Source organism: Ictalurus punctatus, chromosome 7, assembly GCF_001660625.3.
Source record: "Ictalurus punctatus breed USDA103 chromosome 7, Coco_2.0, whole genome shotgun sequence".
In the NCBI taxonomy this organism is placed as follows: domain Eukaryota; kingdom Metazoa; phylum Chordata; class Actinopteri; order Siluriformes; family Ictaluridae; genus Ictalurus; species Ictalurus punctatus.
Genome location: NC_030422.2, coordinates 16,226,900 through 16,242,856, shown reverse-complemented (window position 1 = coordinate 16,242,856; position 15,957 = coordinate 16,226,900). Strand labels below are relative to the sequence as shown.

General features: G+C 37.4%; 1 protein-coding gene across 3 annotated transcripts in view; it reads right to left on the bottom strand.

Moving 5' to 3' along the window:
* kcnip4a (potassium voltage-gated channel interacting protein 4a) overlaps nucleotides 1-15,957 on the bottom strand; it is a 122,155-nt gene that overhangs the window by 20,896 nt on the left and 85,302 nt on the right. For all 3 annotated transcript variants that reach the window (XM_017471851.3, XM_017471850.3, XM_017471849.3), the window contains exon 2: nucleotides 5,773-5,897. In XM_017471851.3, the coding sequence (XP_017327340.1) occupies nucleotides 5,773-5,897 (125 nt within the window). The remainder of the gene's footprint in view (nucleotides 1-5,772; nucleotides 5,898-15,957) is intronic.

Genomic DNA, 15,957 nt, shown 5'->3' with positions numbered 1-15,957 from the left:
ACACAGGATGAGAGAGACTCAGAGTAATTACCATCTAAAGAGCCACTGCTTCTCTCACTATGCCATCACTTTCTTTGACTTTTGACAAGTCAAAAGTTCTATTAGCATCATTTAGCCTGGATGAACAACACATGGTTCATTACACTTTATAAATAAGCAGAGTGTAATTAAAAGTGTTTTTTTCTGTCTTGTCACCCATGATCATTCAATAATTAGCTTACACAGCAATAGGGTTGAACTGTGAAATGAAGTCATGTTTGAGGATGTCTCTAACGTTCCTAGCTCTGCAGCATAACAGACAACAGCCAGCACTGCATATCTTAGAAATGATTAAGTGAAAATTATTCCAGCAGAGAAAAAGATTTCAATCCAGAAAATCAGGGTGATTATGGCATGGCTTGAATGAATACAAAAAGCCTGAGGTCAGCTATTTATTGTTGCCATGAGAAAGTTTCCAAAACATTGATTCATTTGGTCTTGACTAGGCTTGCTACCTGAATTATATTATCACAATTACGGGAAAGAAAAAACACTCTGGGAACAATAAGTGCTTGATAATTGGCAAAGCCATTGACTAAGACATTCACAAAGACTTCAGGTATACTGTAGCATGCAGTCTAGGACTATTTTATTTACCTCCTTCTTTTTGTGTTGTATTAGCTAAAACAATGACAGAAGGCACTGTATAACATTCAGGATCATAACTGTGAAAGCACAATCAAATGTAGGTAATATAAATCTTTTCCATCTTCTGTACCTCTTATCCACCAAAGGGTCACGTGGGAGCCTGGAGCCTATCCCAAGGGACAAGGTGGGGCATACCCTATACAGGGTGCCAACCCATCACACACACACACACACACACACCCATTCACACACTACGGACAATTTAGACAAGCCTATCAGCCTACAACACATGTCTTTGGACTGGGGGAGGAAACCGGAGTACCCAGAAGAAACCCCCGAAGCACGGGGAGAACATGCAAACTCCATGCACACAGGGCAAAGGCAGGAACCAAACCCCCAACCCTGGAGGTGTGAGACAAACGTGCTAACTGCGAAGCCTCTGGTAACATAAACCATAAATCTTTAAATGCTTTTCGCTCTGTAAACACCAGAATCATAACAACAAAATTAATCAACAATTTTGAATCAATTTAGAGAAGTAAAAATGATCATCATTAGCAATAAAATGAGCATAGGCATATTTCTTCTGTTACTGACTTCAATATTCTTTTAATTGCAGATTTCACTTGTGACTCGTTTATAGTGCAATTATGTCAAAGAATGCCAAAGAAGTTGTACTTTTGTAAAATTAAAAGCACTATGAAGAATGACTACAATAATTCTACATTTCTCTATCAAGGCTGAAATTTGCTATTATAAGCCTACTTGTTTGTAGAGAAAGAATTTATTGACTGAGTTTAAAAGAGTATTTCATTAACACATAGAGCAGTAGTCTTTTGATTTCAGTCTGGAGATATTCAGGACACAATGCCAACTGTTCTGATTATAACGGTCATAAAGGTTTTTAAAAGCATTGCTTTATACGTCTCCCACTTCACAAGGACGCCAAATGGCCATTACTTGATTTCTGCCTTTCTGCTCTGGCTGAAAGCCAGGTAAAGACTCAAATTGAAACACATTCTATCTAAAAAAAACCCATCTGCAGACCTGTAAAGAACACCAGATCACTTAGAAAGAGTGAGACTGGTGCCCGATGAACTGCCCGATTAAAAAGCAAGAGGCTTTTAGCACTTTTTCTACACTCATTTCACAAAATGCTAGGAGTGGTCTATCAGTGTTTTGCCACTGACAGTAATTACAGGAAATCTGGATGTTTTAGGCAACAGGGTAATGATTAAAAGTAACCTAAACTGGTACTTTTATTGGTACCAGCAGACATTTGGTGCATAGACACTGTGTATGCTGTTAGTCCGAAGTATGACCTCAAGATAGGGTCCAATACTTTATCCTTTAAAACCAGAGATGATGGTGGACAGATTGTTGTTACAGCTCCCAGAATCCTCAACCTCTAGATATGCCCATTTTGACAATCGCTTCCAGTCACCTCCATTCAATTTTTTTTGTGTGAAGGAGTACATGAACTTTATATTATAAGGTCCTCTTTGAGTGAAGCTTCTAGCTTTTTTGAGTTGTAGATTACCACATTTTCAACTAGTACTGTTATCTACATTTATAGCTCAACAAGGTCTATATTTCAAGGTTAATTTGAATTTATGCTATGAAAATTTTGAGACCATTAGAAAATTGATTTTTGAACACAGAAAAAGACATATAAGGTCATTTACTGGTTTTGTAAGGTTCTATCTGACAGTGTCTCATCCATGTATCATACAATTTCAATACATAACTGATAAATGGCTGAAGGATTCAAAAAATTTTTCAAGTTTTCCCTAAGATATTTTTACCTTAAATATTTTATATTATCTGTTCTTTTTGCTGTGCTGAAAACCTTGCTGAAGAATGCCTGTACATTGTAAGAACAGAGAGTATGAAGACCAAGGCTAATCCTGTTTTTTTTCACCGCATTTTCTCTGAATTTGGTCATTTTATCAAGGCCCACTCACTAGCTAGCTCTACCATATCATACAACAGGCACTACCTGGGGAAGGTGATGGCAAACATGTGCTTTCTCAGAGACACATGAATCCAGTCACTGCATCTGACATCACAAGCAGCTGAAGACATGGGGAAAGAGCTAACTGCCCTCTTCCGTATTCATGTGCTCAGAAACACCCATGACTGTCTTAGTGTCATTCTGATTAGAGTAGGACATCCTTCCCATCCAAAGAGCATGGCTAGTTTTGCTCTCTTGGACTCTAGGTAAAGGATAGGGAAAGGGGGAACCATTTTCTCCTATGCCCCTTGGAAGCCCTTAACAGTCCTGTTTTGTACACATTTTTACTTGCATTGAGCATATGTCCGTCCATTCATCCATTTTGGATCTGGAGCACAAGGTAGGGGACACCCTGGACTGAGGGAGGGAACTGGAGTACCCGGAGGAAACCCCTGAAGCACAGGGTGAAAATGTAAACTCTGTGCAGAGTTGGGATTTGAACCCTCAACCCTGGAGGTGCATTAAGCCACTAAGCCAACATGCCCCTGCAGATAGATACAGTTGCGATCAGAAGTTTACACACACTCATCATGAACATGAATGTCATGGCAATTTTGGGCTTTCAATAATTTCTTTGAACTTTTCTTTTTTGGGGGCAGAATGATTGTACAGCATACATCTTTAATAATAATAATTAAAAAAAAACATACATTTGCAGGTTCCTGTAATCAACACAGGATCAAAATTCTACATACAGGGTCAAAAATACATATATAAACACTTTGATTATTAATACAATGGGGCAAAAATTTACAAAATGTCCTTTCATTTGCCAAGACAAAGGCCTCTTAATTTCCTGTTAGTGATCATGATTGACTACAGCTGGCAGCTTCTCTGTGCCAACATAAAAAGGGTTTGTTTGAAAACACTCACTGGATTGACCGACACACAGTACTATGGGAAAGTCCAAGGAGCACAGTGCAGATCTGAAAAAGAGGATGGTGGATTTACACAAATCAGGAATGTCTCTTGGAGCCATTTCTAAACAATTGCAGATTCCAAGATCATCAGTTCAAACAATTGTATGTAAGTACAAGTTATTGGAAAGCGTAGCCACTTTGCCAAGACCTGGAAGAAGACCCAAACTGTCACCCTCAGCTGAGAGGAAATTGATTCAGATGGTCAGGAGAAACCCAGAAACCACCAAGGCACAGGCCTACCATGAACTGAAAGCTGCTGGAACATCAATATCACTGTCTACAGTCAAGCGAGTTTTACATCGCCATGGACTGAAAGGCTGCCGTCCAAGAAAGAAGCCCCTGCGCCAAAATTGACACCTTCAAAACTGTCTAAAGTTTGTGGCTGATCATATGGAAAAAAAAAAATAAAAAATTCTGGAGGAAAGTTTTATGGTCAGATGAGACAAAGATTGAGTTGTTTGGCCACAATGACCAGAGGTATGTTTGGAGGAGTAAAGAATACTGTACCAACTGTTAAGCATTGTAGTGGTAGCATTATGTTCTGGGGCTGTTTTGCTACCAGTGGAACTGGTGCATTTCACAAAGTGGATGGAATAATGAAGAAGGAGGACCAGCTTAGAATTATTGAGCTTTATCTCAAACCATCAGCCAGGTGGTTGAAAATTGGGTGTTCCAACAGGACAATAACCCCAAACACACTTCAAAGCAGGTTGTAGAATGGATAAAGCAGGCTAACTTTAAACTTTTGGAATGGCCTTTCCAAAGACCTGATCTCAACCCTAGCGAACATTAGTGGACTGTGCTTAAAATCGAGTCGGGGCCAGGAAACCAACAAATGTCATTGAACTTTACCAATTCTGCAAAGAAGAGTGCTCAAATATCCAACCAGAATTCTGCCAGAAGCTGGTTGATGGTTACCTAAAGCGTCTGCCTGAGGTGAAACTTGCAAAGGGACATTCAACTAAATATTAGGTGTGTTGTATGTATATTTTTTACTTTGTATGTATAATTTTGACGTTGTGTTTACTACAGAAAACCCCAAATAAATTAAAACTTGTGAACCAAATTCTTGTTTTTTTTTTTTGTTTTTTTTTTAATTAAAGATGTATGTTGTACAATCATTCTGTCCCAGAAAAAGAACAGTTCAAAGAAATTAATGAAAGCCCAATATTGCCATGACATGTTCATGATGAGTATATGTAAACTTCTGACCGCAACTGTATCTATAAACCTAAAAGTATCTGTGGGTTTGGAGACTGTAGATTTTAAATATTACACTAAAAACTTAAAAATAAAAATATATATTGTGACAAAGAGGGGGGGAGGGGCCAGGCTGTGAAGAATAGCACTGAGTTGTTTAATCAGTGGGAGAGAGCAATAAAGGAGTGGCTGGAAGTGCCAGAGAGAGACACACACACATGCACTTTTTGTTCCATTTGTGTTTCTGTTATGTTGTTATGTTTGGGTTCTGTTGATTATTAAACAATATGTTTATGTTCAGCCGGTTCCCACATCGTCCATGCCTGACTTTGAAGTTTGTTACATTGGTGCTGAAACCTGGGAAGGAGGAGGGACGTGCTGTCGGAGCACCTTTGCCACTGTGGGAGGATCGCATGGCCAAGCAGTTGGTGGTGCTGGAGCGGTTGCCAGGGAGGACGGAGGAGTTGCTTCCATCCGTCAGGAGGCGGAGGAACTGTTGCCATCCCCCTGAAAGGGGAGGAGCGATTGCCGTCCGCCGGGAAGGCAGAAGTGTGGCTGCTGTCCACCTGAAAAGGGGAGGGACCGTATCCATCCACCAGGGAGGCCAGTGCCATTGCTTGACGTTGTGGGGGATCGCTTCCCAGCTGCCTGAGGACCAGATGACAGCATATCTGGGGACTGGAGAACCAGTGTTTGTTCTCTCTCTCTCTCTCTCTCTCTCTCTCTCTCTCTCTCTCTCTCTCTCTCTCTCTTTCCTTGCTCTCCCTCTTGCTGTCTCTGTGAAGTTTATGTGGTTAACTAATTTTTACACAACACAGCAGACTGCAACTTACAACGCCAAGGTCACAATCATTTTCATCTGGAAGTTTGTCATAATCCCCATTTACCTCATTGTAAGTCTCATTGTCATTTGATCTGTTACTGACGTACTATATTAACACATCCTAGTAGGCAATTACTTCAATCAAAACCTTAAGAAAATTTCTACTTCAAGATGAAGATCTAGCTCACATTTTTGAAGCCGCGGTAGAGAATCTGTAGCTCTTTGCGAGAGAAGCGGGTCTGGGCCTCCAGCTGCTCCAGGGCTTCTGGCCGATGGCGCACGGCTGACAGTTCCAGCTCATCCTCTGCACTGTCTGTGGAGGACAACAGTATACACATGCATAAATCTCATGTAGGCTTTTCTTTGGATAACAGCACAGCTACTAAAAATCTGATATAGTTTTACAAGGTCACAGAAGGGTCTTGCGTTTAACAGCTTTAGAGATTAATAAATGATTATAATCACTCTTGTCATATATACACCTAATAAAGAAGTAGAGAAACATCTGTAATTTTCCCTACAGGGAGCCTTATGCCTTCTCAGCATTTTCTCATATGTATTAGAAACCTCTCACTCAGCCTTGTCATTAATTCTGAAGAAAACATGGTGAGTGTTTTAGAACTACTGAACTAAGCTGTAATAATGGTAACTTTTTCCCACTATACAGTATGGGTGTGGGCCTGTTTTTAAATCCCACATTCTGACCACTTCCAGCTCCTCCAGACACTCTTGACTATGGATGTAACTTGATGCGAATGCAATATTTCTGTGTTCTAAAGAGCTACAAATACAGATATGTAGAGGAGGCACACATGAATTCACTGTTCATGTTTAGTAACTGCCTGGTTAGGGTAACAATGGTTTAAATTAAGCTACCAGTTTCTTTATAACCAACTAAATTAATTCGTTTTTATTGTGGCAGGTACAAACAAACAAGGCATTTCCACCTCTGGCTTTTTTCAGAATTTTCCAATGGGTTCTGGGGCATAGTGGTAAGGTTCACATTTAATTAAATAATAAAAAAAAACCCCACAATTTTCAGGATTAGGCCACACCCACTTTGGGTTTAAATCAGATACAGATATTTGGAGCATTAAACAGATGCAGATAGTGTTATTGTGTTACACTCATAATCCTGCCTTCCCCAGCAGTTATTCTTTTTGCATCCAGCTGTAATATTTTAATAAGCTTATCGGTTCTGTTTCGCAAAATATAACCAAATAAATGATCCTGATCAAGATAAGGTAGATGAATAAATGAATCCACAAACATAACTTGTCTCCAGTGCATTTTTAAAAAACACATCTTGCATAGTCCAAATAAGGTTCCTTGCGATATGAATTAACCACTGAAAACCTTCAAATGTGCAATACATTTATCTTTTTTATCATCTTCTTTTTGGGTACTGATAGCTTTTTGCACATCTGCTGGCTTCATGCTGACAATGCATTTCTGTCCCTGGGAAATTATATTAAGAAATAACACAATTATGATGGGTTTCAAAAAAAGCATTTTGTTCATATAAAGTCACAATTTTGTTGGGGATTTACTGAAAGTTATTGGAAACTTCTTTCTTTGACCTACATACCATATCACCCACTCTATCCTGCATGAAAGTAAAAACATTTCACTCCTTTCAGTGTCTCTTGTACATGTGAAGTCAGTATGCAATTAAGCACTCTTATATATGCATACTCATTCATCAAATAAATTGTTTGATATTCAGGAACTTGAAACCACTGCTGCATAAAGTCAGTCAATCTGTGTATTTATGGATTTGTTAATTAGTCAATTATTCAAGTTCTTTGATGCTGTGGGTGCTTAACACCACTTTTTCTTTTTAGAAGATTAAGCTGCCTCTGGCATTTGAAACAGTGAATACGTAATAATTATTTCAAAATAAAATGTTATGAATAGAAAAATAAGCATAGTGATCTCAATAATTATTACTTTGATTGATTGTAAACAAACATTAGTGGCTTTTGACTATATAACACAAAGTAAATCGGTAGGTGGAAATGTGACAATGTCCTTTCTGGTCAGTGCTCAAAATATATCTTCTCTCTTACTACTCCAGTGTGTCTTGCTGTCTTCACATCCCATTAGACACCTGATAAAAGCTAAAATGAGTTCAGTGCAAACAGCCAGCTCTCTTCAGCTGTTATCAGACCTGATAGTCCAGGGCTTTTGTTTTGGTAAGAGGCACTGAACCATAAAGCATATCACCATGGTAGTGGGGTCTCTCAAAAGTAAAGCAGTATGACTCAGACCGCCAGTTAAAGGGCCACATGAGCCTTTTTACTGTTGGTTGGTGTGTTATGTTGCAAATACAGCAAGTGACTCAAGCACCTTGGCATAAAATGCAAAGGGGAAACAACGAATTGAAATTTCAGATCAAATATGATTCGTCTAAACTTAGATTTCTTTGTTTCAGTTGGGTAAAATTGTTCTAATAGTGAAGAGTGAAGTTGTTCAATGAGTAAAAATAATGACATAAGTAATTAAACTTCTGACACGTTATTTTGTGCTCAATGAATTTCACTTTACTGAACAATGACAAATTTTGATGTGACTAAAATTTGTTTAAAATCTAAATCAAGGTTATAATTAATATCAATAGCACTTAAGTAGTTAATACTAATTATGACTCAACAGCTAAATCCCACACCACTATCAGCATGCAGTCAATTTCCATCGTACATTAGGTAATGTATCAACCTGTTAGCTAAAGAGATAATAGATCAACATTTTGATGAAAGTTTATATATATATATATATATATATATATATATATATATATATATATATATATATATATATATATATATATATATAAATTACATTCAGAATTTCATTACAAAATAAAAAAAAGTAATTCAAGGTGGATTTTCCTTTACAATCCCATCTTATTATTTAGTTATTCACGTTAGAGAAGGTGATGTAGTAATTTCTTGTAACTCATGAATTTTTCAGTAACTACAGTGAAAATAATAGAAAAGGTTTGTAGCAATGAGAGTGAGTAATGAGGAAACTCTGCACCTGCAGATGGGATCTGGGAGTTTAAGGGGTTAAAACAGCTGCTTAAAGATTAATATGCAAGTTGTACAGGGTATAAAAAGTCCTCTTATTATTCTGATATTAATTTTAGAGCAAGTTATTTAGTAATTACTATGAATTATTCACCAACTACACTGAAAATAATCTTTTAGAAAAAAAGGTTTGTAGTAATGAGGGTGAAGAATAAGGAAAGTCTGAATGTGCTAATGGAATTTAGAGGTTTGAGGGGTTAAAGCAGTTGCTTATAAGGTGAAAATGTGTTTATTGATAGAAGATAAAACATGAAAACAAATAATATCCTTTCTTGTCAAGTCCACTGATCTCCAACCTGTTGAGAAATACAGGTCTGGCAGATAACAGAGCAGCCGTCTACATGATAAGACCTGAATCCTAACTATATAATATGGTACACAGGTACATAAACAGAGAGAAATAATGACGGAAAGTATGCATAAAAGTGAGAGAGAGGCAGATAAAAAAAGAGTCTATGAAGAAAGTGAAACAACTCTTTTGATAAAGTCAACAGAACACTTCAGTGAGAGGAGACATAAGCTTGGAGAACTTGCTTTGCAAGTATATATATATATATATATATATATATATATATATATATATATATATATATATATATATATATATATATATATATGGGAGGAAAGCAAGCCATTTCGAAGCTGAGAAAAGAGAGAAAATCACATTGGGTAAAGTCAATACAACAATACATATAGTGCTATCTTAGTTTGATAAGCATGGCACATTTTCCTCTTCGTTCCTCATGCATGTTTCATGTCTTGCTGCTAACTATGCTGATGCTCCTGGTGTATCCCGGTGTATCAATCTAGGTTCTTTCTGAGAGGCGGCAGGAGTGGAGTTGGAGCACGTCTCCGCAAGCTCTTCCTCTGCTCCTCTGCCATAAAGCTGTCTCCCATTATGCAATGCAAGTATATATATATATATATATATATATATATATATATACTTGATGGACTTATATATGGTGATTGACTTGGCCAGTCTAAAACCTTCCAATTTTTTGTGTTTTAAGGTCATTGTGTTGCTGCACGATAAAGTTCCTCCCAATTAGACTGGATGCATTTCTCTGTAAACTGGCAGACAGAATGTGTTGGTAGACTTCTGAATTAATTCTGCTGCAACCATCATGAGTTACATCATGAATAAAGATTAATAAGCCCATTGCAGAAAAACCCATGCAAGTTCAAGCCATGACACTACCTCCACCATGTTTCACAGATGAGCTTGTATGTTTTGGATCATGAGCAGATCGTTTCTTTCTCCACACTTTGGCCTTTCCATCACTGTGGTAGAGGTTAATTTTGATTCCAGAACTTCTCTGTATTTCTCTGCTAATCCCAATCTGGCTTTCTGATTCTTATTGCTGTTGAGTGGTTTGCATTTTATGGTATGAAGCCTTCTTCCAATGGTGGATTGTGATGCCTTCACACCAGCCCTGTGGAGGTTGCTGGTGATGTCACTGACTTGTTTTTGGGTTTCACAGCTCTCACAATGTTTCTTTCATCAACTGCAGTTGTTTTCCTTGGTTGACCTGTTCAATGTCTGGTTGTTAATAAACCAATGTTTTTTTTTTTTTCTTTTTTAAGGATAATCCATATTGTTATATTGACTTTGCCCAATGTGATTTTCCCTCTTTTCTCAGCTTCAAAATGGCTTGCTTTCTTACATAGACAGTTCTCTGGTTTTCATGTTGGTTTATTCTTTTTAACAACAAATACATTATTTACAGGTGAAACCCAGGGCTCAAACCAAGAGCAGACCTTCAGAGCTATTAATTGTTTAAACAATCAATCAAACAGAGAATACCTAGACAACAAGAAAGAGTTGTTTTCACAAAACATACCATGTTTTAAGTTGTTTAACACATCTAGGTGTAAATATCAGAAAATCAAAGCTAAAATTCTGAACTATCATCTCAAATTCATATTTGATCTAAAACATGTGTGTATGGCTTTCAAAGGCCTTCTGAGGCACTGCACAGCCATAAATATAGAAAATGCCTGTGCACATAATATTTCTCCATTGCAACGGAAGAATGCTCTATATAGCCTGTTTTATATTAGGTTTATGTTTTGTCTCTTTTCATTTTCTTTCTCCATTTCATTTTTGTGGCCTACACTTTGACACTTTGAACTCTTCTTATGTTTGCCTGTGAAAATACTGTATATCCTACCTCACCTAGGGTGCTAGCATAAGTGTTTTTAGCAAAGCAGGATGGTACAGCTCTACATGACCCTGAAGCACTGCTGAAAATCCCACTGTAAGGCTTTAAAGATAGAGTGGGCATGATACGATGAGCTTTCCTCCACACCTTGCCATCCATCACCCCACAGATGCTCAATTATCAGAGCAACACAGATAGCAAGGAAAAAGACACTCTGATGGACTAGATGTCAGAGCTGAAAGGATGGTAAACTATTTTGGCAGCTATGTGGAATCGTTTAAAGAGCAGATAATTGGAGATTGCTCAAATCATTATTTGGCATGAATTCAAGTCGAGCTTGGAATCCCTCCTGCATTGTTTGGCTTGATGGCATTAGCATTCGGCCAGAGTAGAGGAAATTGAAGTGTTAATTGTCATTGAGAACTGATATGTCCATGTTGACTTTATTGTAAAATCAAAAACAGTGTCTCCGACATTCTGTTTAATTATAAATGTCACATACTAGGACAGATGATTAAGGTTATAGCTCATTAGTAACAAATCTTGCTCATCAGACAGAAACTATATATTAACCTACATGCAGGAGCTTTTAAATCACACGTACTCATGCACACTAAATGCACATTTAATAGTGTATAGAGTGGCTGGTGATTCAAGCAACACAAATTGAGTCAAATAAACATATTCATGATGGTTAAATGTTGATAAGATGATAAGGGGAAACTTAGGAGGTCTTTATGAATAATTCATGAAGTTGCATCTAACAAAAAAAAATGCCTGACATCATTCAATAAAACAAATAAACAAGAGAAAGCTGTGATGATGTACTTTTGCCATTCTGTGAAGAAGCCTTGCTAAGATTTGTTAGAATTCATAATGTCTATATAGACAGTGAGTGAAATGTCAGTACATGACTCAACCTGATCTTTAACCCTAGCCATATAAACGTCACCACTGTCCAGAACGCTGACGTTAAAGTAGAAATGAAGTCAGAGACTCCGAACACTTCACAGCCAGAGGAATAAATATTTGGGCTGAACATGATGATCACAGCCATCTGCGTAAAATAATAAAATGTTTGTGCGTCAGAGTTCTCTTATTTCTTTTCTCTTTCTTTTGTATTTATTTATCTTTTATTGATAAATACGCATATGCTGTACAAGACACATGTGTCATGACAACACCCTAAGGATGCAAGTTATTCTGTTTTATTGATTAACTGATTGATTTAAAAAGGTTTCAGTTCCTCTGTGCATTGTTTTATATACAGTCAACCCCAGAATTATTGGCACCCTTCAGAGAAAATTAGTGCACATATATATTTTTAATTCATTCAATGAAAGGAAAACCTACTTAGTAAAATATATTGTATTTATTTATTTTTCTTTCTTTCACAAACATGCAATGTGGTTAATATATACTGGTGTATATATAAAATGATCATTTTTGAGAAATAAATCCTTGAGAAATAAATCCACAAAACTGTCACGTCCTTCGACTCCAGCATCCCTGGAGTCTAAGTAGTGCCTTATTTCTACAAAATAGTGGTTTCACCAATTAATTGCCGAAGCTTCCCCCAGAGAAAATAATAGCACTAAGCCTCTTCCTGTAATGTCTAATAAATTTAGAGAAAACTTTTAGAGGGACAGCTTGTTAATAAACACTTTAAGCTCATTTATAGTCTTAAGTTTGTGCATGTGCTTTCCCTTTTCAATTCAGACAACATGTTTTCAGTAGGGTTATAATCCAGAAACCGAGTTGGCCATTGGGAAACACTGATTTTGTGTCCCACAACCATTTCCATTAATTTGGGAATATGATTATCTCATTAAAAGAGCCATCTATGGTCAAGTCTTAACCGCCTGACAAGCGTGAACTAGGTTGTTGGCCCTTAATCTTTACAAGAAGCCCTGGATGATTAACTGAAAAACAACCCTATCAACATATTTTACACATTGGCTATCGGGTGCTTTTCTGCGTATGCAGTCTCATGTTCTCATCTCAGTTCAGTGAAATATTCTATGTGTAGTTCCAGTGATACTTGGTTCAAGCTTAGGTGCTTCATTGTGTGGGTTTCTTTGAGAAAGGGCTTCATTCACACATCCCTTCCAATATCACATTGTTATAAAAGGTTACACTAATAGTTGAAACTTGGCAACCCCTCACATCAATGTGGGGCTCATGCTTCCAGGCAACCTGTTTTCTATTGACTACCTATGTAGTTTTTAAATTCATTATCACATATCGCTTTTTTATGTACGTTTAGATATCAGTTTGGTTTTCCCCCTATGGTGATGGATGTCTAAGGGCTTAAAAACCTTTGAAAATTATTGTCTTCAAATAAAACAAAAATATACCGAAACTATGTCTGTTTTTCATTTTATATGGTCAAGCCAGTATGGCCTGCTAGAGCTGACTGCACCAAATCAATTCCCTACTCAATGGAGGGCTGTGCTAATTTCAGGTGCTGGCACTTCAGCACATAGACATATTGTCCAGAGCAGCAGTTTTCTTCAGAACACTGATGATTATTATTATTAGGGCTGGACAGCCATGGAACTAAGCACACTGTGTCACTTCCTTCGAAGAGCTGCAAACTGATGCAATCATGTCACTTCCTACTTCATCAAGCACCCTAAAGGGTTCTTCAGTTTGTTGCACTTGGAAAACCTTACAGGGTCTGTGTAAAACCTACAACAGAAGATTTCCTTTTCAGAAAAGGATAGAACCTCTTTAGAAAGCTAGAAGTGTTCAACATCCATAATCCTTGAGGAACTCTGTCTTTCTTATTTTAAATGTGCTTGATAAATGATAAGTTTAGCCAAAGTAGGCAGGGTTAGCACCTTAGTTTGAAATTAAAAGGCTGGAGTTATTAGGGAACAGCTCATGTTTAAAGAAAGTCTGGTTTAAACCAAACCAATGAGCTTGATGTACTGTATGTACCACAGAACCCTGATCATTTTGAAAAACCATAGCCTGTGTAAAATCAATCAAAACGCATGCAGGCATTGACATAGTAAATTACTTATGAAGCTCTGTAATTATATAATACAATGTTAAGTCACCTACAATATATACAATATTTATGAGTCTGGATAGTTTCATTTTTATGCACTTCAACATCTTCTCTGAGTTTAGACTGGATTTATAACTTTCCATTTACTGCTGGCATCCATCAGATTTCTCATTGCTCTTCCACATGTATTATGTACATAGTCTGGGCCAATGGTGCATCCACAATCTTAGGCTCTCCATTACTGTGTATTGTATGATTTACAAAGTTTAATGCTGCACAAAGGTCCCTGCCTATTAGAATAGACTAATTTATGATCTGTTCTCAGACATAACCACCTGCCTTTGGCGTCAACAGCAGACACGGTTAGAGCACATGCCCTGGTGAGCCACAATTCAAAAACCTAGTGGGCATTTAAAAAGGTAAAACTGAGAGTGGTGTAAACGTACTTCATGAGCATTGCAGGAAGGCTGAAACAATATAACCCCCTTGCCTTACTGAGGGCATGTACTCCATATTTAACTGTAGGAAACAATGCTTACTGTCATTTAATGACTATGCCTTAGTTGTTTGTGTCTAGAAGCCTTATATTCAGTTATATACTTATACTGTATTCACTGATGTTTAGGGTGTTTAATTCCAAATTCCAGACCAATCCGTGCTTATGGACCTGCTCCAGCAAAGTAGTTTAATTCAAGTTATACTAATTCTAATAATTACGCTTCTCTGAAAGAAGGTTTAATTGCTGTCATTTTTGTTTCATTAATGTAATTAGCTGTCAAAGACACATAGACATACAATATACTGCATGTTCTTTCTTAGTGTTAATTAAAGAGCAATTCCACTGTATAATTCATGCATAGAGCCTTCCATCTCAGTAACTGGTAGAGTCATAAATGAAAGAATAAATGGGCTTAAAATGAGGTGTCTGATTAGCAACACACTTGATCTGTACACCTCCAGCTGGACTTTGGAAAATAACAAAGAATTTGACTACTAATTGACAAATTGTGCAGGTGTTCAAAAATTAAAAACTCAGGATCACATCTTTTCTGCTCAGAGATGGACCGGCAAAGGCACACACACATACTAAACCTCCAGAGACATGCACACACAAAAACTCATTTAGTGCCCTGTCGAGTGTGCAGAAAATCATTCACCCAGCTTCCTGTACCAAATATAACATACAGTGAACGTTTAATGTAAACCTGTGAGATGGTTTATTCTATAGCTTGGACACCTGTCAAGAAGAGGACCTAGAGCTTACATTAAATGAAAAATTACCTTAAGCTTTTACCTGAAGGAGAACATAAAGAACATATGCAGTAGATTCTGGACACTATGCTACAGGAATAATACAACTTTTTATTCCTTTCCTTAACCATTCCTTAACCTAATTATCAGTAATTTAGGGGACAAAATTGTGATTGGGAAGTAGAGGTGCTCTCATTTATGAGTAGCAACAATGTAGGGGCAATACCCTTCAAGTTATGTGTTAATCTGAAGTGCTCAATGCTGATATTACGGAAATTTATTTATCTGTTTCTGTTCTAAGGGCCTGATCTTAAGTTCTCCATCTGTCAGACTTGTCACTTCCAAATAATTTTAAGTAATTAAAATGTCAAAATAAACACATTTTGCTTTAATAATCAAACACGCCAGTTAATAAATACCTTGACTGAAGCAATAAAATAAAAATGAATAAATAAATAAACTTTTTTTCTATTAGGCAGTGTTGCACTTGTATTCTGTCTTTGTTCGGATAAAGTTATAGGAGAAAGAGAATTTCTGAGGATTCCTATAGTACTATATTACTATAATACTTGTGGTAGTATATTAATTAGTGGTTAGCATGTTCGCCTCACACCTCCAGGGTCCGGGGTTCGAGTCCCGCTGGGGCCATGTGTGTGTGGAGCTTGCATGTTCTCCCCGTGCTGCGGGGGTTTCCTCCGGGTTACTCCGGTTTCCTCCCCCAGTCAAAGACATGCATGGTAGGCTGATTGGCATGTCCAAAGTGTCCATAGTGTATGAATGGGCGTGTGAGTTTGTATGTGATTGTGCCCTGCTGTGGACTGGCACCCTTGTGGCCGATGCTCCCTGGGATAG